The sequence below is a fragment of the Elephantulus edwardii genome, unplaced genomic scaffold (genome assembly GCF_000299155.1).
Source record: "Elephantulus edwardii isolate Elephantulus edwardi_28Jun2011 unplaced genomic scaffold, EleEdw1.0 scaffold00183, whole genome shotgun sequence".
NCBI classification, from domain to species: Eukaryota; Metazoa; Chordata; class Mammalia; order Macroscelidea; family Macroscelididae; genus Elephantulus; species Elephantulus edwardii.
Window position 1 is genome coordinate 1,638,325 of NW_006399933.1, and position 24,137 is coordinate 1,662,461.

At 36.4% G+C, this 24,137-nt stretch overlaps 1 protein-coding gene across 1 annotated transcript in view; it reads left to right on the forward strand.

Annotated features, from left to right (window-relative positions):
- The window catches only part of SEMA3D (sema domain, immunoglobulin domain (Ig), short basic domain, secreted, (semaphorin) 3D), a 179,451-nt gene that overhangs the window by 99,596 nt on the left and 55,718 nt on the right, over window positions 1–24,137 (forward strand). The window contains exon 7 of the mRNA XM_006896139.1: window positions 7,188–7,330. Coding sequence (XP_006896201.1) covers window positions 7,188–7,330 — 143 coding nt within the window. The remainder of the gene's footprint in view (window positions 1–7,187; window positions 7,331–24,137) is intronic.

Genomic DNA, 24,137 nt, shown 5'->3' on the forward strand with positions numbered 1-24,137 from the left:
CTTTTCAAGATCTCTTTTTGTTTCTTGTAGTAATGTTTTGTAATTTTCTTGGAAAAGGTCCTTTGTACTTCTGGTTAAATTTATTCCCAAGTATTCAGTTCTCATTCAGATAAAGGTCTCATTTCAGGCAAGTGTCTCATTTAAAAAGTTTATATAATCCTACAAGGCTTCCACAAGAAAAAATACTGATAACACAATTGCAAAATGGGCAGAATGCATGGAATTTTCAGAGAGGAAGATATTTGGATGGCCAAGAGACACATGAAGAAATGCTCAAAAACAACTGGCAATAAGAAAGATGCAAATCAAAACCACAATGAGATACCATCTTACTCCAGTAGCAGTGGCAAAGTTTAACAGGACATCAAGTAATAAATATTGAAGAGGATGCAGTGAGATAGGAATTCTTATACATTGTTGGTGGGATTGTGAAATGATACAACCAGTCTGGAAGGTAGTTTGACACTTCCTCAGAAAGTTGAACATAGAAGTTCCATATGATCCAGCTATGGAATGACCACTGCTTGAAATTTGCTTTCTCAATGTCATCATATTTGGCCGATTTCTCCAGATGGCATGTCAGATCCATGACTGAAAGTAAATTTCTCATTAAGCTCAGAGGTGTACTTGTCCTCAGCCTTGGCAGGGCTAGTAGATTCAGGGATGATGTTTTGGGCAGCTCCACAGCCATCATATCACAGCTTTCTGCTGGGGCAATCCACAGTCTTCTGAATGGCACTGATGACATGGTCTGTGGTCATGAGTCCTAGTATGATGCCGAAGTTGCCATGGATGACCTTGGCCATAGGGCTCAAGCAGTTGAAGGTGCAGAAGGCATTGCTGACAATTTTGAGAGAGTCGTCATACTTCTCAAGGGTCATGACCATCACAAACATGGAGAGACATTTGCAGAAGGAGCAGAGATGATTACCTCTTTGGCACTACACTTCAAGTGAGCCCCAGCTTTCCCCAAAATTGTGAAGACACTAGTGGACTCCACATCATACTCAGAATCAGCATCACCCCTCTTGATGTTGCCTGGATTTTACTCCTGGAAGATACAGATTGATGGCTTTCCCATTGATGACCATCTTTCCATTCTCAGCCTTGATAATTCCATTTAACTTCCGTGGGTGGAATAATAGTAGAACTTGTAGGCCATGTCGAGGTCAATGAAGGGATCATTGATGGCAACAACCTCTACTTTGTCAGAGTTAAAAGCAACCCTGATGACCAGGCATCAAATGTGGCCAAATCAGTTTATTCCAACCTTCACGGTCATGTCTCAGGGATGTGGTTGAGGCTACATGAGAGTACAGTCTGTCGATCGGCGAGGAACAGAGCAGTTTAATCTTAATTTTAGAATTTATAAGGAATCACATATATAGATATAAATTAGAGTTCAGTATTTGCTGGAAAGTCAGGATAAAAGTAGATGTATGACCATTTGGAAAATGAAAACAAACAATGATGCTTTGAATTCATATGTTTTTGTTTTCCTTCCTGGAGTAGATGAGAACTTTTGTTTTAAATTTTCATGTTTAACATATGTAGGCAGTTTTCATTTGAAGTTTTTCTTCTGGTGCTGTGTTGTCTATAAATTCCTCTTCCACATGAAAGAAGAAAATGAAAAAAATGCACAAAAATGATATTACTAGGAGAAAAAAAGAGGAGATGGAAACTCACTATCTCTTAGATTGTGCTGTAGGTGTGCTCATGTCAGTGAACAAAGTTCATCAGGAGAAATTAAATAGATGCACCTTTCAATCCACATGGGTTTATGCCATTTTTATTTGGCAATGCCTCTTAGTGTCATGCTAGAAGGAGACTTATGCAGATGCATGATTTCAAACACCATGCCTCTTTGGGCATGTGTTTCAAATGCCAATCAGGAAATATGTACTTTAATAAAGCCCATGTGTCTTATTAGTATGATTTTAAGTTATTTAGCTCAGCAACCATGCATTTCATATACTGATTAAATGATACCTCTTTTTAGACAACTTGGCAACAAGGCAAGAAAAAACGTCTCGTGAAGTCCTAAAATGAATGCTACAAGAAAGGATTTTAGTGGAATTTGAAAGGAAGAATCTTTCTATTCATTTTGTTGTTGTTGTTATGTGCTTTTGAGTCATCTGCAACTTATAGTGACCCTGTGTACAATAGCCCTAAATCCTACTCTATCCTGTACCAATCTCACTGTCTCTGACACCTCCACCCTCCTTACCCCAGTGACTGAATCAACCCATCTCATAGTCTTCCTTTCTTGAGCCGTCCCTCCTCCCACCTAAGCATGACATCCCTATCCAAGGACTGGTCACTCCTTACAACATGTCCAAAATATGTCAGACAAAGCTTCAGAAACCTTGCCTCTAAGGAGCAGCCTGATTTAACCTTCTCCAGGATGAACCTGTTCTTTCTTTTAGCAGTTTGTGGTATATTCAATACTCTTCTCCAAAAACACAACTCAAAAGCATCAATTATCCTTCTATTATCCCTACTCATTATCCAGCTTTCTGCATACCAAGTAATTGCAAAAACCATGGCCTGTATCAGGTGTACTTTAGTCTCTAGACTGACATTTTTGTTCTTCAGTACTTTGGAGAGGTCTCTAACAGCAGAGTTTCCCATTGCAATATGTCTTTTAAGTTCCTGGCTACTGGTGCCAAGGATGTTGACTGTGGAGCCAAGCAAACTAAAGCTCTTAATAATCTCAATATCTTCACCATCTATCATGATGCTACCAATTGGCCCAGTGGTGGGAACCTTTTTTTTTCTTGATATCGAGCCTCAATCCATACTGAAAGCTGCAGTCTTTGACTTTCAGCAGCAAGCACTTCAGACCACCTCAGAGTCAGCCAGCCCTGTTGAGTCATCTGTTGTGTCATCAGATTGTTGATAAGTCTTCCTCCAATCTTGATGCCAAATTTCTCCTCGTAGAGCCAAGCCTCCTGGATAACCTGTTGTTTGTTGGTTGAAAAGGTATGGAGATAGTACACACTCCTGGCATGCGCTCTTCCCAATTTTGATTGCAGTGTTCCCTTGCTCTGTTCTCACGATTGCCTCCTGGTCCAAGTATAGGTTTCATGTTAGCATGATCTGGGATTCCCATTGTTCTCAGAGTTAGCCTTAGTTTGTTGTGATCCACAGAGTCAAATGCTTCTGCATAATCAATGAAACACATATGAACATTCTTCTGGTACTCCCTGCTTTCAGCTAAGATCCATCTAACATTGACTACAATATCCCTAGTACCATGACCCCTTATAAACCCAGCCTGCACGTCTAGTAATTTTCTGTTGATGTGCTGTTCCAGTCATTTTTGGATAATCTTCAGCAGAATCTTGCTTACATGTCATATTAATGATATTATTCAATAATTTCCACACTCTGCTGGATCTCTTTTCTTTGGAATAGGAACAAATATAAATTTCTTCCAGTCAGTTGCTCAAGTAGTTGTCATCCAGATTTCTTGACACAACTTGGTGAAAACATCAAGGGCAGCATGTGTTAGTTAAAATATGTCAATTGATATATCATTCACTTCTGAGGCCTTATTTTTTTGCCATTTCTTTCAAAGCCACTTGAACTTCTTTCTTCATCACCACAGAATATTGCTCATATGTTGTTTTGTGAAATTCTTCTGTACCTGCCAATCCCTTTTGGTACAATGACTCTGTATATTCTTTCCATCTTCTTTTAATACTTCCTGGATCATTTAATATTCTGCCCAAAGCATCCTTAAGTATTGCAACTAGAGGCTTGAATTTGTTCTTCAGTTCTTTCAGCTTAAGAAATGCTGAGAAGCTTTGGCCCCTTTGATTTTCTGACTCCATCCCTTTGCCCATTTCATTATAATACTTTGTCTTCCCATGATGCCTTTTGACATCTTCTGTTCAGCTCCTTAATATCTTGAATTCTTCCCTCTACTTTGGCTTCTCGGCACTTTAGTGCAATATTCAGAGTCTCTTCTGACATCCATTTTGGTCTTTTCTTCCTCCTCTGTCATTGTAATGACCATTTGCACTCTTTCTTGATGATATTCTTTATATCCTCCAAGAACTCATCTGATCTTCACATATTAGTGTTCAAGGCCTCAAACCTGTTCTTGAGATGGCTTTGAAATCCAGGTGGGATGGATTCAAGGTCATATTTTGGTTCCTGTGGATTTGATTTAATTTTACTTAGCTTCAGCTTGAACTTTCATTATGAGTAGTTGGTAATCTGTTCCATAATCAGCTCCTGACCTATTTTTCATAGCTGATACTGAGGTTATCTAGTAGGTCTTTCTATAGATGGAATCAATCTGATTCCTATGTATACCATCAGGTAAAATCCATGAGTATAGTCTGTGTTTATGTTTCCTATAAAATGTATTTGCAATGAAAAAGTCATTGATTGTGTAAAATTCTATCATTCTCCAGCTTCATTTCTGTCACCAAATCTATGTTTTCCAACTACTGATCCTTCTTCTCTGTTCCCAACTTTTTCATTCCAGTCACTTATTACTATAAATGTATCTTGATTGCATGTTTGTTCAGTCTATAAAGGAAGACCTTATAATCTTGTATTTATTTTTAACACATACATGTACATATTCAAATCATGAAATTTGGTGCTTTTTGTGTTCCTTCATAATTTAATTTCTTCATATAAACACAACTGTTATCCAGTACTTGGAAAAAAATTACCAATATTCAAAATAGCATTCAATAAAATAAACAGTGATAGAATAAGCACAACAAGATCATCTACATTATATTTTAATTCAAGGTAAAATAAATAGCGCTCAGAAATATATCTCTTCGTTTTGCTTTGTTAAAATGATGAAATTTTTGATATGTGGGCTAGTATCACAGTTTATCTTTGACAATTAGAAATGCCAATTATAACAATACTTGGGTAGTATTTTAATATATTTAAAGTAGGTTAAGCTGTGCATTTCTGAAATATACATACATCTGTGATACAGCAATAAAACTCTGAATTGTTTAGTGCTACAATAAAGAAAATAACTATATGCCTTTTACAAAAAAACTAACTCTCTCACAATTTAGAAGGCAACATGTATTAATTAAGGGCACTAGTTCTAGTGCAAAGATCTATCTCTGTCTATATATTAGATTTAGAGGAAGGTCTATGTCATCAATTTTTTCCTTGTATCTAGGAATTTCTTAGCTCAGAGAACCTGACCCAAAGGATGAATTCTACTTCAAATTCTCCTTTTTTGTGGTTTATTTATTTAAATATTTTATAAATAAGAAGAAAATGACTCAAGATATATAACCCTGAACTGTAAGTTTTACTATTTACATAACTACCACTAAGCCTGACTGACTAACAGCATTGCTAGGTGACCAACTCCTAGCTGATCTTCCAGCAGATTTTTAGAGACCATAAATCACACAAGAGGGGCTTGACAGCTTTCTCTCATGTAGCAGTTGGTGGATTTGAACCACTTCTTTTTAGATTAAAACCATAACTCTGCTCCCAGTAGACCATCAGAGTTAAGATTAAAACATATGGCATAATTACATCAGATTACAGAAAGGAGGAATGCCTCATTTTGTGATCTGAATTATTCTATAGAATCTTGATAATCATGGCCTGAAAAAATGAATTTATTTTAAATAGTTCAGGATCAGGAAAGGAGTGTGCCGGGGATGTACCCCATCTCCATATCTTTTCAATCTGTGCGCAGAGCAGATCATTTGGGAGACTGGGCATTATGAGGAGGAATGTGGCATCAGAATTGGAGGAAAATTCATCAACAATCTGAGTTAAGCAGATGACACAACCAGGCTTGCAGAAACTCTAGAGGACATAAGGCATTTGCTGCAGAAGGTCAATGATTGTAGTCTTTAATATGGATTGAAGCTCAACATCAGATAGACAAACATTCTCACCATTGGACCTTTTGGCAGCTTCCTGATAGACAGAAAAGAGATTGAAATTATTGACAACTTCAGCTTGCTTGGCTCCACAATCAACACTCTTGGCATCAGTAGTCAAAAAATAAATTAATCAGTAGCCAAGAAATTAACATGAATTGCATTGAGGACCTCTCTAAATTATTGAAGAACAATGATGTCATTCTGGAGACTAAGGTGCACCTGCTCCAGGTCTTGGTCTTCACAATTACATGCCATACATCAGAAAGCTAGACAATAATTAAGGAAAACAGAAAAAAAGATCAATGCCTTTGAGTTGTGGTGCTGGAGAACAGTGTTTAACATATTGTGGACTGCCAGGAGAACAAATAGTTCTGTTCTGGAAAGGGTGAAACCAGACTACTCCCTGGAGGCAAGGATTTTGAGGCTCCATGTCCTGTATTTTGGGCACGTGGCCAGGAGGGTCCAGTTCCTGGAGAGGGACATCATGCTTGGAAGGGTGGAGGAACAGTGCAGGAAAGGAAGAGTCAGGATGACATGGATTGACTCAGTGACTAGAGCAATGGAACTAGGTCTATCAGAGACAATGAGATTGGCTCAGGATAGGGCAGATTTCAGAGCTAATGTACATAGGGTCACAATGAGTTACAGGCTATTTGACAGCATATATGAACAACATGCATATGAAACAGTCGTGCATGTCACATTGATGTAAAAGTAAATATCTGAAAATCCTATCAACCCAAATACAGTTGGTTTCACTATTTCTTTCTTTGGAGAAATGCATCAGAAAGCACATAGTATGTTGAAATTTTGCACTTGTGTTTTTTCTCCTAAATTCCTCATTAAATACATGTGGCTAAAAAATAACAATACTACTATAGTGGGAGCTCTGGTGAAGCTTGCTGTAATCCCAAAGGCATGTGGTTCAAATCTAATAGCTGTTCCCTGGGAGAAGGATGGATATCAGGAAATTACAAAACTTTTAATCCTTTCTCCAGTTTTCTAGAGGCTTTTAGGTAGTTTAGTAGAGTTGTAGTAAATGTGTCTAACAAGGCCTTGTATCTGAAGTCCTCTACACTGTGGGGTTCCTAGAGAACTCCATGAGGACCTCTTTATGGTAATATATATTTTTGTATCATGTCATGTATATTTGCATACATATTTCTCACAATCATTTCATACTGAGGATTGTTTATTTTAAAAAAAATATTACAACTAATTTGATATACAAAATGCACCTATGGTGATATAATCATTACAGTATTTAATTTCTGCCCTTTTCCTCTTAAACAGGAGCAAAATTTATTGGAACTTTTCCCATACCAGATACCTATAATCCAGATGATGACAAAATATATTTCTTCTTCCATGAATCATCTCAAGAAGGCAGTACTTCTGATAAAACCATCCTTTCTCGAGTTGGAAGAGTTTGTAAGGCAAGATATATATGTTTGCTTTCTTTAAAATGAATACATATTGAAGTAATTAGTCATGTGATGTTGAAGTAAAATTTAATGTCAATTAGTCACAAAATACAAAGATAAATTTCTATGACACTACATAAACTAATATTTGAAATCCAAAAATTATAAAGAAAAGGGGAGTTCTGGTGGCCTATTGGCAAGAACCTGCATTGCAGTCGCAGAGGCGCACGGTTCGAATCCACCAGATGCTCTGCTGGGGAAGGAGGGACAATCTCCTCCTGTACCAGTCAGATCTGATTTGACGGTACACACACACACACACACACACACACACACACACAAATAATAAAAATAAAATTTAAAAATATGTAAAAAAGAATAAAAATAAAAATTATAAAGAAAACGAAACAACTCGAGTTTTTCAAATATTACTGCACATTCTTTCCAGAGACCGACTGCTGTTTGTGCATGAGTTAGAATTTTTTGGCAACTTGCTTATATTACTTATGCTAGGACAGAAAGTTATGCAACCAAGCCCAAGTGAGGCGATTTTAATCTGAAGCCCTCAGGCCTGGTTTAAATTGTTTTGGTCAAATATTCTTCTAAGTGGTATAGCACTGGTCTGTACATTGCTGAACAGCAGTAACTCATGGTGGCTGTGATGCTAAACACTGTGACACTGATGTGTCAAATGCGATAATGGTTAGCCATGGTGGACAGTGTTTGGTGGAGCTTCCTGATTAAAACAAGCTTGGAAGCAGGAGTGGCATCCACTTCCGAAATGGTTTGCCTCCAGAAACTCTATAAACATGGAGAAATGATAAAAGTTATACAAGTGTTCAGGTCTTTCGTTCATAGGGTTGATATGAGTCATCTACGATTCAATAGTACTTGACAACAACAACAGCTGCAAATTAATGTTGTTCTCATTTATTGATGTGTACTATCTAGTTGAAACCAATTCATAGTTGATCCTGCAGTAGGGCATGAGAGGGGGTTGCCCATCATTCTTCTGTGGAGAAGCTGGTGGATTTGAAGTGTGTACCTTTGAGATTGTAGTGCAGTTCCTTACAACTAGGCCATAGACTTCCCTAGTAAGATCATTAGCCTTTCCTAATTTGAGTTTTTGTCTACTAGTGACTAGGGAGAAATACAGGGAGCTATGATGGTATAGTCTGTAAAGAGTTATTCTGCTAATTCAAAAGTAACACAAACCCACCAGCGACACCAAGGAAGAAGAATCACCAAATTGTTCTGTGCAATTGATAGCCTCTGAAATGCATTGGACGGTTAGCTTTAAGTCCGTTTCTACTGGAGGGCAATGAGATTGCTTGAAATGTGTGTGTGTGTGTGTGTGTGTTCAAAGTTCCGTCTCACATACTTGAGCATGTGGCCAGGTGGGACTAGTCCTTGGAGAAGGGTGTCATGCTTGGAAGGGAGGAGGGATATAGCAGGAGGCAACCCTGGATGAAATGGATTGACACTGTGGTAATGGGGTTAGGTATATTGGAGTCAGTGAGACTGGCTCAGGATAGGGCAGGCTTGAGAGCTGTTGTACTCAGAGTGTCACTATGAGTCACAGGCAACTTGATAGCACATAACAGCCACAACAAGCATTAAAAATAAGTATTCTGTGTCTAAGCATACGTTGTATGTTAAAAAGGTTTAGCTTTATGTGGATAAAATAATTAGAATATACAATTATTACTATAACAAATACTTTATCCAACATTTAATTTAGACTATATTCTGAGGGGGGGAAAGAAAAACAAATGCACAAACTACACAGAGTAAAATAAATATCTTGAATAATTTAAAAAATATTAACTGTTTCTATACATTACAAAAGAATAGAGGGAATCAGTTAGACATTTATGTGAACCAAGTTCTTGTTTGATAGAATACAAACTTTACAGAGAAATAATGTCACTTGAGGTGTACTTGTGATTTCAACTAAGATTTGCTTAGTTGTATTTATCTTTATTAAAATAACTTCCTAGATACACACTTTCAGTGTAAATGGAATTAATAAGAGGAAGGTTGTTAATAAATGCTATCAATGGGAAGCTTTCTCTGGTCTTGTACAAACTTTTCATATTTTTCTATCTAAACTATTTCTAAGCCCCCCCCCCCATTTCTTTTTTTTGTGCCCTGAGGCTGCTGAACACTTTTAAGAGCAGAAATACAAACGATCATTTCACTTAAGAGTGTTAATGAAAACAGGGCTTTTGAATGAGGCCCACTTCTAAGCTCAGATCATTCTTTACCTACTATTCTGGCCAATAATGCTGTCTCCCACTGATCCCTTCACCCCTAGGGGACAGATCCTCTAAAAGCATCGAGGCTCTTTCAGAGTCCAAGAATTCACAGTTATTTCTCGTGAAGTATCTTGTCTAGCGATGAATAGCTGTTGTTTGGAGTAGTTGTAGTATGTGAGTGTACTGAAGCATGCCTTATAACAACAGTAGCCTGGCCTGAAAAGCTATGCTTCGGACTGACAAACTTTGTATAAATAAGCTACATAATAGTGTCATAAGAGATTTATAATCAATTAAATGTCTTTCAAGAGTCATTTTCAGATTAACATTTAAGTAAATGTTTGCTTTGTGAGTTAGTGCAAATTTAACTTCTTGCTAGTCTTAATCTATTTTAAGCAATTTAGGCCTAACAAAGTAATGGTTTTTACCTAACCTAAATATACTGAAAGTTATCGAGATAGGAATAAAAAAGTAAAGGAAATTGAGTTGTCCAATTTATAAAGGACCATATATTAAAGATGAAATACAAATCCCATATACACATCTAGAAAATGTTTTGTGTTTAAGCTGTGAACAAACTCCTAGTCAAATGAAAAGGCAAGCAAGAGTTGTGGTAAATGTATCTTCCCACCATAAAAGGCTATGAGGCCACACAGCAAGATTTTTGTCATGCTATTTATTATCCTTGGTTAAAAAAAAAGATGGGGCGTGGGGGAATAACACATTGAGAGATCAAATAAGGACATGTGATGGATGAATTTAATTGAAAAAGTTTAAAAATAGGGGTTCCTCTCTTGTTAATGTATTAGTTTATTTGATCATTGTTTTAATCACCATTTTCAGAATTTCTTGCTAGAAGGGTGATCTGTTTGGTCTCTTACTTAGAATATTTGATTTGAAATGTTTTTCTTTGCAGTTTGCAATTGGAACACACCAGCTCCAGTTTTTAACTTTTATTTAATAATTTAGAATTAAATGGTGATAAACATGTGAGCACTTCCAAGTGAAGCTTTTACTGAGAGCATAATGGTATTTGCTGACCCTCCAGAGGGTTTTCAAAGACAGTAAATCGCATGGAAGGACATGCTATTGCACTTGAACTGTGGGCCTCTGGGTTGGCAGTGCCACTCCTTACCCCATAGAGGCTTATAAACATCTTGAAATTGAAAAAGAAAAAGTGATAATAAAAAAAAACACCCTTAATTGAAAGTCAGTGATATTACTGTTTTATCTATGTATTTATTGCAAGTGTATAAAAACTAACTTCTGACATAAACTGAACCTCTTCTTTGCTATCTCTTATTTTTACCCCCCTGGAGTCATTTTAATATTACTTTCCTTTCCCAATAGATAACAGAATGCATGTATAGACTAGGAAGCAAAATTGTGTTTGATTATATATATACAATGTTCTAAGAAGGAATAAATCATGTTAAACAGAGAGTATTAAGAATAAATTCTGTATACTGAGTTTGCTAAGCTTTTTCGTGGCTTAAAATCTTTGATACTATTTGTTCTATTAGGATATTCTTGCAGAACTTCTTTGAAAATATTTGAACTTTATTGCTGTTCTTTGTTTAATTTTTCTCTGATAACCTTCGGCACACATAAAAATTCACTTACAATTCAGTAGCATTTCACTGATGAGCTTTTCACCTCTCGATACTAAGGACGTGGTGTGATTGATGGGAAGGATAATAGGCAAAATTTAACAAAAATGGCTAAGGCATTGTATGTTTTTTTTTAAAGGATAGATAATTAACATTTTTAAACAAATTAATTCCTTATTTTATTATTTCAATCAAACAAAACATAGAAGATAGCCTGTGTATAAAAAACACTATATGAAATATTGGAAAATAAATAAGACACTGTCCACTAAATAGCATAATGCGTTGGAGATGAGAATTCTAAGCAATCAATGAAGACTGAAAATATTGTACAAAGTGACACTTAAATCTGGCTCTAAAAATAGAGTTGGTGTGTGTCAACAGTTAAATTCCAACTCATGGTGAATCTACCTGATGGAGAAGAACTACCATTAGGGTTTCCCCACAAGGTAGGGTGTGTGTGTGTGTGTGTGTGTGTGTGTGTGTGAAAAATATGTACTTAGAATTAGCCAGCCGAACTCAGTTTGGGTGACCCCTATTTTGTTGGCAACATCCAAAGCATCATAGTCAGGAGCAAGTTGAACACAAACCTTCTTCTCTCCATCAAGCCTAAGCAAAGTGTTGACCTTAGCCACATCAATGTCATAGAGCCTCTTTACAGCATGTTTAATTTGGTGCTTGTTGGCCTTGACATCCACAATGAACACAAGTGTGTTGTTATCTTCTTCATGGCTTCTTCATGGCTGACTCAATGGTCAGGGGAAACTTGATGATGGCATAGTAGTCACATGTGTTTCTCCTGGAGGTGCTCATCCAGGGGTATTTGGGCTGCTTTCAGAGTCATAGCATCTTAGGCTGCCAGAAGATGGGTGACATGCAGATTTTTTTTTTTTTTTTTTTTTGTGGCTGTGGACGCCCTTCAGGACTGCCATCTTGGCCTGTAACGCCTTTGCTTTGGCTTCAGTTTTGGGAGGGGCAGGGGCTTCCTTCTTTGCTTTTGGCTCCGTCCTTGTAAAAAGGCCCCTGTAGCTTTGATTTTTTACAGAGCCTCTGGTAGGTTCCAACGACTAACTTTTGGTTAGAAGCTATATGTTTAACCATTATATCACCAGGGCTTCTTACAGGAAGAAGTGGAAAAACAATGATAAGAAGTAGAAGACATTTCAAGTAGCATTGTGACAGGGTACTTTTTTTTATATGAGTTATTGTTACGTGCCATCAAGTCGCCTGGAAACTGATAGCGACCCTATAAATAAAAGCTCTGAAGCCTGCCCTGAGCCAGTCTCACTCCTACCCCAATTGCCCCAGTTACTCTATCAATCCATCTCATGTGGGATCTTCCCCTCCTGTGCTGTCCCTCCACCCTTCCGAGCATGATGTCCTTCTCCAATGATCTGTCCCTCCTGATCACATGCCCAAAGTATGTGGGACGGAGCTTCAAAATCCTAGCCTCCAAGGAGAAACTTGGTTTCACCCTCTCTAAGACAAACCTGTCTGTTTTCTTGGCAGTCCATAGTATGTTCAAGGGTCTCCTCATATATCTGTGAAATGTCGTTTTGTTTTCTTTTATAATTGGATGCAAGGAGTATGTATGGGATTAATTTCACCTGAAATTGAGGTAGTATGCTATTAAGAAGTCGTGAGTTTGATGTTCAGGTGTTTGAACTTTGTTGGAGGCAACGAGGAGTGGTAAAACATATGAGACGAACAATAAACTTGATATATATGCCAACAATTTTTATAATATATGTAGATGCAGCAGTATTTGTGATTAAGAGATCTTCTGTGGTTTCTGAAAGACAATAATGATGAAGCTGCTAGCTATGAATTAAAGAGACATTCCAGAAATAGAATATACATGGAAATTTCTAAGAAGTCCTTATATTATCACAGCTGTTCTAAAAAATGCTTAGTGTAGACTATAGCTGCCTAATACAACTATTGGAAATTGATAGGAATGTTCTCTATCTAGTCTATTAAATTTCATATCCTTGTGGTTATGGACACTTGAAATATGACTAGTATGACTAAGAGGTCATAAGTTGTATTTAATGGTAATTTAAATTTAAATGGCTTCATGTGCCTAGTGACCATCAGATAGGTACAGAAGATAAAAACACTCTTATTTAATATAGTTATTACTAGACAATCTGTACTGTATTTGGTACTGTGCTAAACAATAGTTTAGAAGAAGAAAAAACTACCTAATACTATTTTCACTGAATTTATAATCTAGTGGGTGAAATAGAAATCAAATAATGTAAAAATTAATGCAAAAATAACAGATACTATAAACATAAATACAAAATTATATGAAGTGTTATGGCATCAATCAGAAGGTATAATTAGAAAAATGTGAATCTGTATTGAGGCAGGTTAGATTTGTAAAATGATTAGGAAATCACAGTACAAATGTGACAAGTATGGGGAAGAGCATTCCAAGTAGAAGGCAAACACACGTTGGTGAGTGGTGGTGGTGATTGGTGTTTACTGTTGAGTCAGGAATGACTGATAGTTGGCTCTGCAGTGGGTTTTCAGGGGTAGTTTAAGACACAGGAGGAAATTGTCCATCTTTCCCATGGGGAACAGCTGGTTGTTTTAAATTACATGGCTTTGGGATGGCAGTGCAGCTCTTTACCACTAGACCAACATAGTAAAAGACTTAAAAGACCCTGCAGAGTGGATTATATTTGGGGGTAGGGGGTGGGGTTGGGGAGGTGCGGGGGGGGGGGGATTGTGTGCCAATGAGGGAGTTTTGCTTTTCAAGGAGAGGAGCAAACGGGTGGAGGTTTGTGCGGGGAGAAGGGTGCAACAATGAATGAATAGAATTCCAAAATCTCTGTAGATGTTCATTGAAATGAAAAATAAACAACCTAAATTAAAAAAAAAAAAAGACTTAAAAGAAGGATGAGACAGTCACTGTGCCTGGGATGTAAGAACTGAAGAAAAAAAATTGCAAAATAATGATTGTTTTCTTCTTTAATGCATTCATAACACTTCAATAGCCAGAAATCTTAACTTTCCTGTTTATTAGTGGGACTCACTGATCCTGGAAACTCTGATGCTTATCTGTCAAATATTGCTCTACACTAAGCATCCAAATTAAGACAGACTAGGAAGAAGGATTGGCCATCCACTTCCAAGATATACCAGGCCTTTGAAAACCCTATGTACGATAGTGTACACCTAGAGTAGACTAACAGATATGGCAACTGAGGCTGAGTCCTCAAATTTAGAAACACAAAGGGGGTGGAGCAGATATAAGGAGAAACTTATAATTGAAATGAGAATGTGGGAATCATAAATGTCGAGAAAACTGGCCATTGTTAAGAAAGAAATGGAATGCATAAATATTGGCATATTAAGTTTGGCAAAATGAGATTGATTAGTACAGTGTATTTTTAATCAGGTAGTCATATGATCTGCTGGGATGAAAAGATGAGAAAGAAATGGAGTTGCTTTCATAATTAAAAAGGCTGTTTCTAGATTTATCTTCATATATGATATTGTAAGTGACAGGATAGTATCCATACACATACCAGGAAGGTCTATTAATACCACTATCATTCAAATTTATGCACCAACAGCCAGAACCAAACAGGAGAAAATAAGTGATTTCTTGCAACTATCACAGTCACAAAGTAATTGAACTTGTAATCAAGATGCATTAATATAATAATGACTGGAATCATCTGAAAATTGGGAAGTAGGAAGAAGGACCAATAGTTGGAAGATACATACTTGCTGACAGAATTGAGGTTGGGGATAGAATGATAGAATTCTGCGCAATCAATGATCTATTCATTGCAAATACCTTTCATAAGAAACATAAACACAAGCTATACACGTGTGTTTTACCTGACAGGAAGCATAGGAAATCAGATCAATTTCAATCTGTGGAAGGAATTCTTGGAGAAGTTCATTATCAGCAGTGAAAAACTAGGCCAAGTGCTGATTGTGGAACAGATCATTAACCACTCATATGCAAGTTCAAATTAAAGCTAAAGAAGGTAAAATCATATCCATGAGAATCAAAATCTGATCTTGAGTCTACCCACCTTGAATTTATAAGCCAACTCAGGGACAGGTTTGAGGACTTGAACACTAATGAACAAAGATTAGATGAGCTGTGGGAAGATTTCAAGAATATCATCCATGGAGAATTCAAAAGGTCATTACAAAGAAGGAGGAAGAAATGGATGTCAGAAGAGACTCTGAATATTGCCCTAGAGCAACAAGAGCCAAAGCAAAGGGAAGAAATCAAGAAGTCAAGGAGCTGAATAGAAGATTTCAAAGGGCAGCTCAGGAAGACAAAGAAAAGTATTATGATGAAATGTGCAAGGAGCTCGAGTTGGAAAATTAAAAGGGCCAAACTAACTTGGCATTTCTTAAACTAAAGGAACTAAAGAACAAATTCAAGCCATGAGTTACAATGCTTAAGGATGCCGTGGGCAGAATACTGAATGACTCAGGGAGCATTAAAAGAAGATGGAAGGAGTATACTGAGTCACTGTACCAAAAATAATTTGCTGACACAGAAGAATTTCATGAAACAACATATGATCAAGAGGCAATGATGATGAAGGAAAAAGTTCAGTCTGCTCTGAAGGACTTGGCAAAAAATAAAGCTCCAGAAATTGATGAATACCAGTTGACATATTTCAACAAATAGATGCTGTCCTGGATGTGTTCACCAGGTTGTGCCAACAAATCTGGAGGACAACTACCTGGCCAACTGACTGGAATATATCTGTATTTATTCCCATTCCAAATAAAGGTGACCTGACAGTGTGAAAATTATCAAACAATATCATTAATACCACAAGCTAGCAAAATTCTACTTAAGATTATCCAGAAATTACTAGAACAGTATATTGGCAGAGTACTACCAGAAATACAGTCTAAGTTTAGAAGATATTGTGGCACTAGAGATATTATCACCAATATCAGATGGATCTTGGTAGAAAGTAAAGAGTACCAGAGGAGTGTCTGTCAGTGTTTTATTAACAATGCAAAGACATTTGATTGTGTGCATCACAACAAGTTGTGGCTAACTTTGAGAAAAATTGGAATCCCAGAACACTTCATTGTGTTCATGCGAAACCTTTTCTTGAACCAAGAAGCAATCCTTAGAACAGAGCAAGGAAACTCTGCATGATTCAAAATCAGGAAAGAAGTGCATCAGGGATGCATCCTGTCTCCACCCCATTTCAATCTATATGCAGAACAGATCGTTCTGGAAGCTGGGCTTTATGAGAAGGAATGTGGCACCAGGATTGGAGGAAGACTCATCAGTAGCCTACATCATGCAGATGACACAAGTTTGCTTACTAAAACTGAGGAGAACCTGAAGCTCTTCCTACAGAAGTTCAAAGATGGTAGTCTTTAATATGGATTGAAGCTCAGTATGTTCTTGAAGATCAAGAAGACAAAGATTCTCACCACTGGGCCAATTGGCAGCACCATAATGGAGAAGAAATTGAGGATATTAACAATTACAGCTTGCTTGGCTCCACAATCAACATTCTTGGCACCAGCAGTCAGGAAATAAAAAGGCAAATTGCACTGGGAAAATCTGCTGTCAGGGATCTCTCCATAGTACCGAAAATCAGCGATGTCAATCTAGAGACTAATATGTGGTCTTTGCCATTACTTGTTATGCTTCAGAGAGCTGGACAATGACTAAAGATAAGAAAAGAAGCATTGATTCATTTGAGTTGTGGTGCTGGAAAAGTCTTGAACATACTGTGGAATGCCGAGAAAACAAATAAGTCTGTCTTGGAGAGGGTGAAAACAAGTACCTCCTTGGAGACTAGGATTTTGAAGCTCTGTCTCACATATTTTGATATGTCATTAGAGAAGGACATCATCCTTGGAAGGGTGGAGGGATGGCACAGGAGAGGAAGATCCTAGATGAGATGGATTGATACAGTGACTGGGAAAAGGAGTGAACTGACTCAGGACAGGACAGGTTTCAGAGCTGTTGTACATAGGGTCACCATGGGTCACAGGCAACTTGATGACATATAACAACCACATGTTGTGTATCGTAAGAGTTCAAAAAGTTCATGTCCTATTTTTAATAGTTTGATATGTAAGTTATAAATAAATGGTCACACAATAGTGAATTATGTTTCAAAAATAAAGACACACAAGGTTGAAATGACTACTGTAATTTTGCCCTTAACTTTAGAATAATTTTCCCCTTTCCTCTGACAATTCATCTTGTTTTGAGAGGTAGTCAAAACATTTTGAGGTCATATTTGAAAAAATTGTATCATGAAGACGTGAAATTTTTGTACAAGAGTTGTGGATGGGAAGAAAGACTATAAAGTTCCAAAAAAGAAACTAACTCAGTAGCCAATTTTACAGTGTCATACTGATTAGTGACAGCATGTGCAGAAGAATAACCTTCATGCAAAGATCTCTTTCAAATGTAACACATTTATGTTGTACTTGGTAGGACATATGTCCTAATAAATAGTTATTACTTTCAATTGTTATTACTTTCATTCAAACCACATTGTCAAATTCCTCAGATTTAAAACAAAATGTTAAGTATAGGAAATAAGTTTAAAGTCTTTGACAAACCCTCTATTTCTTTGATATAATCAGTATCTTAAAATATGAAATGATGGGGCTTACATCCTGAGCTGTTCTAGTAGACAAGAAATTGACATAGATCTTTGTGTGAGATATTTTAATGCTGATTGAATGAACAGGTGAAACAGCATAAAATGAAACTCCTAAATAGATTTATGCCTGTTCACTTTGCAGGTCAGAATATGCGAATAAATTCAGATTCTTTACAAGTGTGTGAAGTTTATTGCTGTGTGTGTGTGTGTGTGTGTGTGTGTGTGTGTGTGTGTGTTTCCCTTCAGACTCACTCTGAAATGAATGTGTGAAAATACTAGCAATTTCAGTGTAACTTGTTTGCAACTTTTTCACCTCCATACTGCATTGCATCATTTTTATGTTCTCATTTTTTAAAAACGGTCATCTATCAGCTTACTGACTTACTGTGTCCCCACACAGGATTCCAGCTTAAGTTTTGCCAGTTCTCTTTTGTGTTTTGGAGTATTTCCTTTTGTCTGTGCCAGAAATTCCTTTTGGATGGCCCTTTCACATAACTTGCCTGGGGGTCTAATTAATCGCCCTTTGCTTCGATTCCAGTTGCATTGTCTATTTTGATATATGGTCTGATCAGGACAATGACTGCCTTTGAAGATTTGTGTTTTCAGTCTGATGACACTTTGTGTATTTATTGATCTCCACCTAGTTGTGGTTTGTGTGCCTTCTGTGTGTCACTTACAACCCAAATGAGAGATTTAGAGCCCACAAGTTACAGATGTGCTTTTGCTTTGCTTCCATCTGTTTTCCTGTCTGAGAAATTCCTAGGCAGGAGTTTATACGGTCAGCTGTGGCTTTCTTTCTTGTTTATTTCTTTTTAATTCTATGCATTCTGATGCTACCTGAAAAAGATGGGTTTAATGTGTCCAGATTTACCTAATTTAATCTTCTATAACAGAACTGAATTCTGAGGACTGAGAAAATGGAAATATGAGAACTGAGGTAAAACACACCACTTTAACTCAGTCCTGAGATTTTTAATACACTTTCAAAGTTTTTGAAGTAGTTAGATAAAAATGTGCTCCATTTATGTTGGTTCTCCCATTCTCTAAGAACAAATGTATCATCTGTAAGCATTAGGGGCTTTTGTTTGGTCCCCCCGCCACCTAAAAAATTGGTTTTGGTAAGGCTTGAATCGAAATTGTTCTTGAAAACTTGTGTTGAATATCTCCAGGAGAGGATTTGGCTTTGTTTGTTTTTTCCTCTTCTCTGCTTTATCTTAGATGCTTCTGTCTTTAAATGTTTGATTCTTCTAGTGCTGATGTGTCTCAAGATTATTTATAGGTGAAGTGAAAATACTTTCTCAGCTATCAGATTTATACAGTTTATTTTATAGTCTCAAATATCAGAGAAGGCACTAAAATAAAACTAGTGAAAAGTAGGTGCCAATAAATCTTATTTTAGTAAAGAAAAAAATCATCTAACATGGTTTTAAAAATGTTTGTTTTTAATATTTACCATATCCTCAGTTTTCCTAAGACAGTAAGTAAAGAGATGCTTCTTTCTACAAACTATCTAACTTGGCTGTCTGTTATGATATTATATGAAGATTTAAATTATTTGATCCCATCATTTTTAAATCATCATTGTTACTATTATTTTTTCCTTTTACTTTTTAATAATCAAAACAGAACTCCTATATCCTAATAAACTAGTTCTATCATTCAGCATTATAACATACTGTTAAGGAAGCTTCATGGGCCCCAAAAGAAAGTACAGCATGATCTTTTCATTAGGTTAAACTGCATAAATTCACTGTATGAATGAGTTCATTTCATGTATTAAAATATTCTCATTCCAACTCTTCCTCTCAATGTAATAATTTTGATATGTCAGCCATAAGCATAAAAAGAAACTCTTTGAGTCAATAGCCACTCTGACTTTGGAGTATCCTGTTTTGTTTTGTTTTGTTTTTATTCATATAACCCCCATAAGACCCTATTAATTATGTTCACAAACATTCTCAGTAAAGGTGAAGGCAGCACAGAAAGAAGTGAATTGAACAGTTCCTGTGAAGTGCCCATTATTGTGATGGTATTGTCAGTATTTCCTATGTTTCTTCAGGAGATTTGAGGGCATGTCTGAACACAAGACTATTTAAAACCTGCAAGTACAGCTGCTATTATAAATGATAAATAAGGAATGTTGAATGACATGTCTGAATACAAAAGACAATACAAGAGTACTAGATTTCTGAGTCTTATTTGTTGAATCTGTAAAAATGTTCCAGAAAGTCCTGTGTGTTTACTTCATTGTTTCAGAAGAAGAAAATTGCTTTTATTGATTGATAATACTGGAATTTTAAAACCATGTTTCTAAAGAAGATAGATAGTGTTAATTCAGGTTAAAATCTCTGAGATTAAATGTTGTTATGGATAGAACTAGAGAGGAATGTCATACAAAAGAGTCATGGATTTGGTTTTCAACATGTTTTAGAAAATTCTATTCTTTTACCTGCACAGAGCTATCAAAAAGCAAAGAACCAAGTTTTCAGTAAGAGAAAAGTTATAGCCTCTAATTCCAGCATCAAAACCTTTTTAATTTTTCCATTTCAGTTCTTATATCATTCTCCAAACTTAATTAATTTTTCAAGTCCAGTATCTTGAAATTTAAACTACTGTTTTTATAAATCACTGATTGGACATACACACTTTAATATGACACATGTTCTCATAGGAATTCACAATTTTATGATTATAAATTATGCAGTTTTAGTGCATAAGATCTTTAAGTCAATTACCATGTCTTCAAAGAGCTTCTGTTATGTTAGGGGGAAAAAGACCATCCTTGAAGAGGATGCTACGCACAGATCAAACCATGTTTAACAGATGAACCTGGCATAGTAACATAGAGGTCAAAAGGTACACTCAATAAAATCTCATGCGTGACAGATTCTAGTTACTCTACAAGTCTACTTAAGATTTAAAGGGATATGAGTCTATTCGGGCAGGACAAGGAAAATGGTCTTGACATTAGCCTGGTTGTGGCTAATCTGCCCATTAATAAATACTATGGCTAGTTGGCTTAATGATAAGGAATTGTTTTGCCAATGCAAAGGTATGAGGGTTGAATCCACCAGCTGCTGCGCAGAAGAGAAATAAGCACTCTCTTCCCATAAGATTAAGTACCTGTGACAACCCACTGGAGAGTCAGCTAAAGGTCTGTTCCATTTCCATGATACACACAATAACAACATAACCAATAGAGTATAATATGTCATAAAATACAGCAGTCAACTAAACAGAAGACTTTAGTCTTAAATTAAAAGCAGTGAAACATTTTGTTTCTTTTAGAATTTTTGTCTGTTTTTATTAATCATGTTCAAATTAGTAAATATTCCAAACATATGAAAAGCTATGGAGATGCAAACAGAACCCCCCATACTAACCACCCAGATTGAAGGCATGTGCTCAGACTTGTTTACATTTCAGGTCTTTGTTTCTTTCATGTGCATCTTTGTGTGGAGGATGTCAAAGCTTTTGGCAACCCAAACACAAAGAAGTTGTGATAAATAGAGTAGAGACACATAGAAGTGGGTAGTGATTAAGAACTGCTGATTTTGACATCTCAATAATAAATCTATTGTGCTAGTGAGACTTCTGTGTTCTTTAGAACATCACAAAAATAAGCACAGAGGTGCCAATTTAGTACAAAAGCAGTTATCTCCCTTTCAGCCCTCTTTTTGACTTAAAGTTCTCAGTGGGGGATTGTATGGGTTTGCAAACAAATCCTGGGATTGAAAGCTGGTCAACAAAGTCAGTCAAATGACACTTGCACACAGAAGAAATACAATTCCTTGTAAATTGAACTTTCCTATCCCAGGTCATTCTTCTGAATGTCTCTACTAGTTACTATTCAGTCATTGCATATTTATTATCTACTCATGAGAACTACTATCCATGAAACTACAGTAGGTATATATCCCAAGAACGCCAGTGGATGCTTGAAATGGAGGAGAGTACCAAGCCCTATATACTCTATGGTTTGATTTTTATTATATACAATACAGTTGGTACCCAAGGTACCCTGGTATGCAGTGCTAACCTATCTTATGCATGAAGGGCACTGTGCCACATTGCCCTCTTTTGTGGTCTTGGTACACTGAAGGAGGAGAAACTATCTCTGAAATGGAGTGAGTTCACACTACTCAGAACTTCACACACTTTCAGTACATTTTCAACCACTGTTGATAGCCTGTAAACTATTGAAAGTGAAACCAAGAATAAGAGGGGGATGTTGCATATTTGTATCCTTACTGACAGCAGTTGACTTTTATCTTTGACCTGAATTATTTTTTTAAAACTTTTTATTCCTCTAGGGGCCAGGGAAGACTGCTTGATAGGTATGCAAGAGAATTCAAAGACCCTTTGATTCAAAAGATTGTCACTTTCACTTGTCATGGTCGTGTTAAAATAAATCATGTACAGTCTAAATCCAGTAAATCATGTACAGTCTAAATCTGGTGCTACTAGAATGGTTAGAACTTTCCAGAGTTATCTTTTTTATGGGTAAGGGTGATAATTGCAAATACAAAACTGAACAATGTTTGTACTGTCCCTTTTATCTGAGAATTCTTATTTATTTTTTTTAAGAAACCACTGTGGTTTCTTTTTTTAATGTGATGAACATATAATAAAATATTTGTCACTTTGGCATACTTCATATACTAGTAGAATTTTTTCAAAAGTAAATTTGGTCCCTCATATTTTATTATGAAGCAAGTATGTGAAGTCTGTTAAATGAATGTTGTTGAGTGAGCAATCGATGTATGTTTTTCTTCAGTAAAATGACAATTTTGAATATCTAGTTCAAAATAAAGATAAATTAATAAATGAAGGTCCCTGGCACTATATTTATGACAAGTGCTTATATGTATGTGTGTATAATGAATCAACACTATTATTATTTAATATTACCCTTATGAAAATAAAAAAAATACAAGTAAGGAGTATTTTATAAAGATAATAAAAATATTAGAATATATTAAAATGAGAAGTTTTAGCTAGGATTCTGGTCCTTCCTTAAATAATACTTCTTCTTATTATTTATTATTGTTAATATTTCAGAGAATTATTTCCAAAAATTACTTTTGGTGGTGGTGGTGGTGTTGTTGTTGTCATGTATCTTTGAGTCAGAACTGACTCACAGCTGATCCTCCAGCAGCTTTTCAGAGGCAGAAAATTGCAGAGATGGAGATTGTCTGTCCTTCTCTTGTAGAGCAGCTGGTGGATAACCTTTGCGATTGTAGCACAGCTTCTTACCACTAGGGCACCATAGCTCTCCACTTTGGGTTTTATTGGAGGGAAATATACAAATCTATCCACCTGGGGTGTCACATATACTAGGTATCCACTTGGTGTCAGATACTATGACTGTTAGTGTAGATATAGTTTCAGATCTCAAGTTGCTTTGTGTCCTCAGCTTTCCCACACATCTAAGGTCTTCTGAAGTTCATTCTGTTAATATCTCTATAAAATAATTAGCAGAGTCTATTCCAACTCATAATTACCATCCATTGAGTATTCAAGGCTTTAAATCCTGAAGGGAGGATCCTGATTATCTTTTTCCCCAATGCATATATTATGGACTCAAATCTCCAGTTAGTAGGCAAATACACCAAAAACGTTCCTTAATATATTTATGGTTAGTTGAGTCTAGTACAACTCATAGTAACCCTGTGAACACCAAATCCAGACCCTGTCCTCTTCTGTTCAATCCTCATCTCTGACATACTTAAGTCAATCACTATTCCAATCCACCTCCTTGAGGGTCAGCCTCTCCTTTGCTGATTCTTAATATTTTCAAGCATGATATTTCTTTCCAAGGAATAGCCCCACCTAACAACATGCCCAAAATATGTGAGATGAAGCTTGTTCATCCTTGCCTCCAAGGAGGACTCTGGCTATATTTTATCCCAGGCGTATCTATTCGAGTTTTTTTGCATATCCGTGGGGTAGGTATTTAGTGCTCTTCTTCAACAGCACCATTCAAAGGCTTCAATTCTTATGTCATCCTTATTCATTGTCCTATCCGAAGATGAATAGCAAATTATTTAAAAGACCATGAACTGAATCAAGCACATCTTAGTCCTAAAGCTAACATTATTCCTCCTTAGTATTTTGGAGAGCTCCTCACCAGATTTCCCAATGCAACTTAACTTTTGACTTCTGGACTGCTAGTAACAACGGTGTCGGTTGTGTATAAGTTAGATGAAATCGTTGATAGCTTCAATCATTTTTCATCTATCTGCTCTCTATAAGCTGAGTGGTAAGGATTTTTGTCTTCTTGATGTTGAGATGTAATCCAAAATGAGATATTATA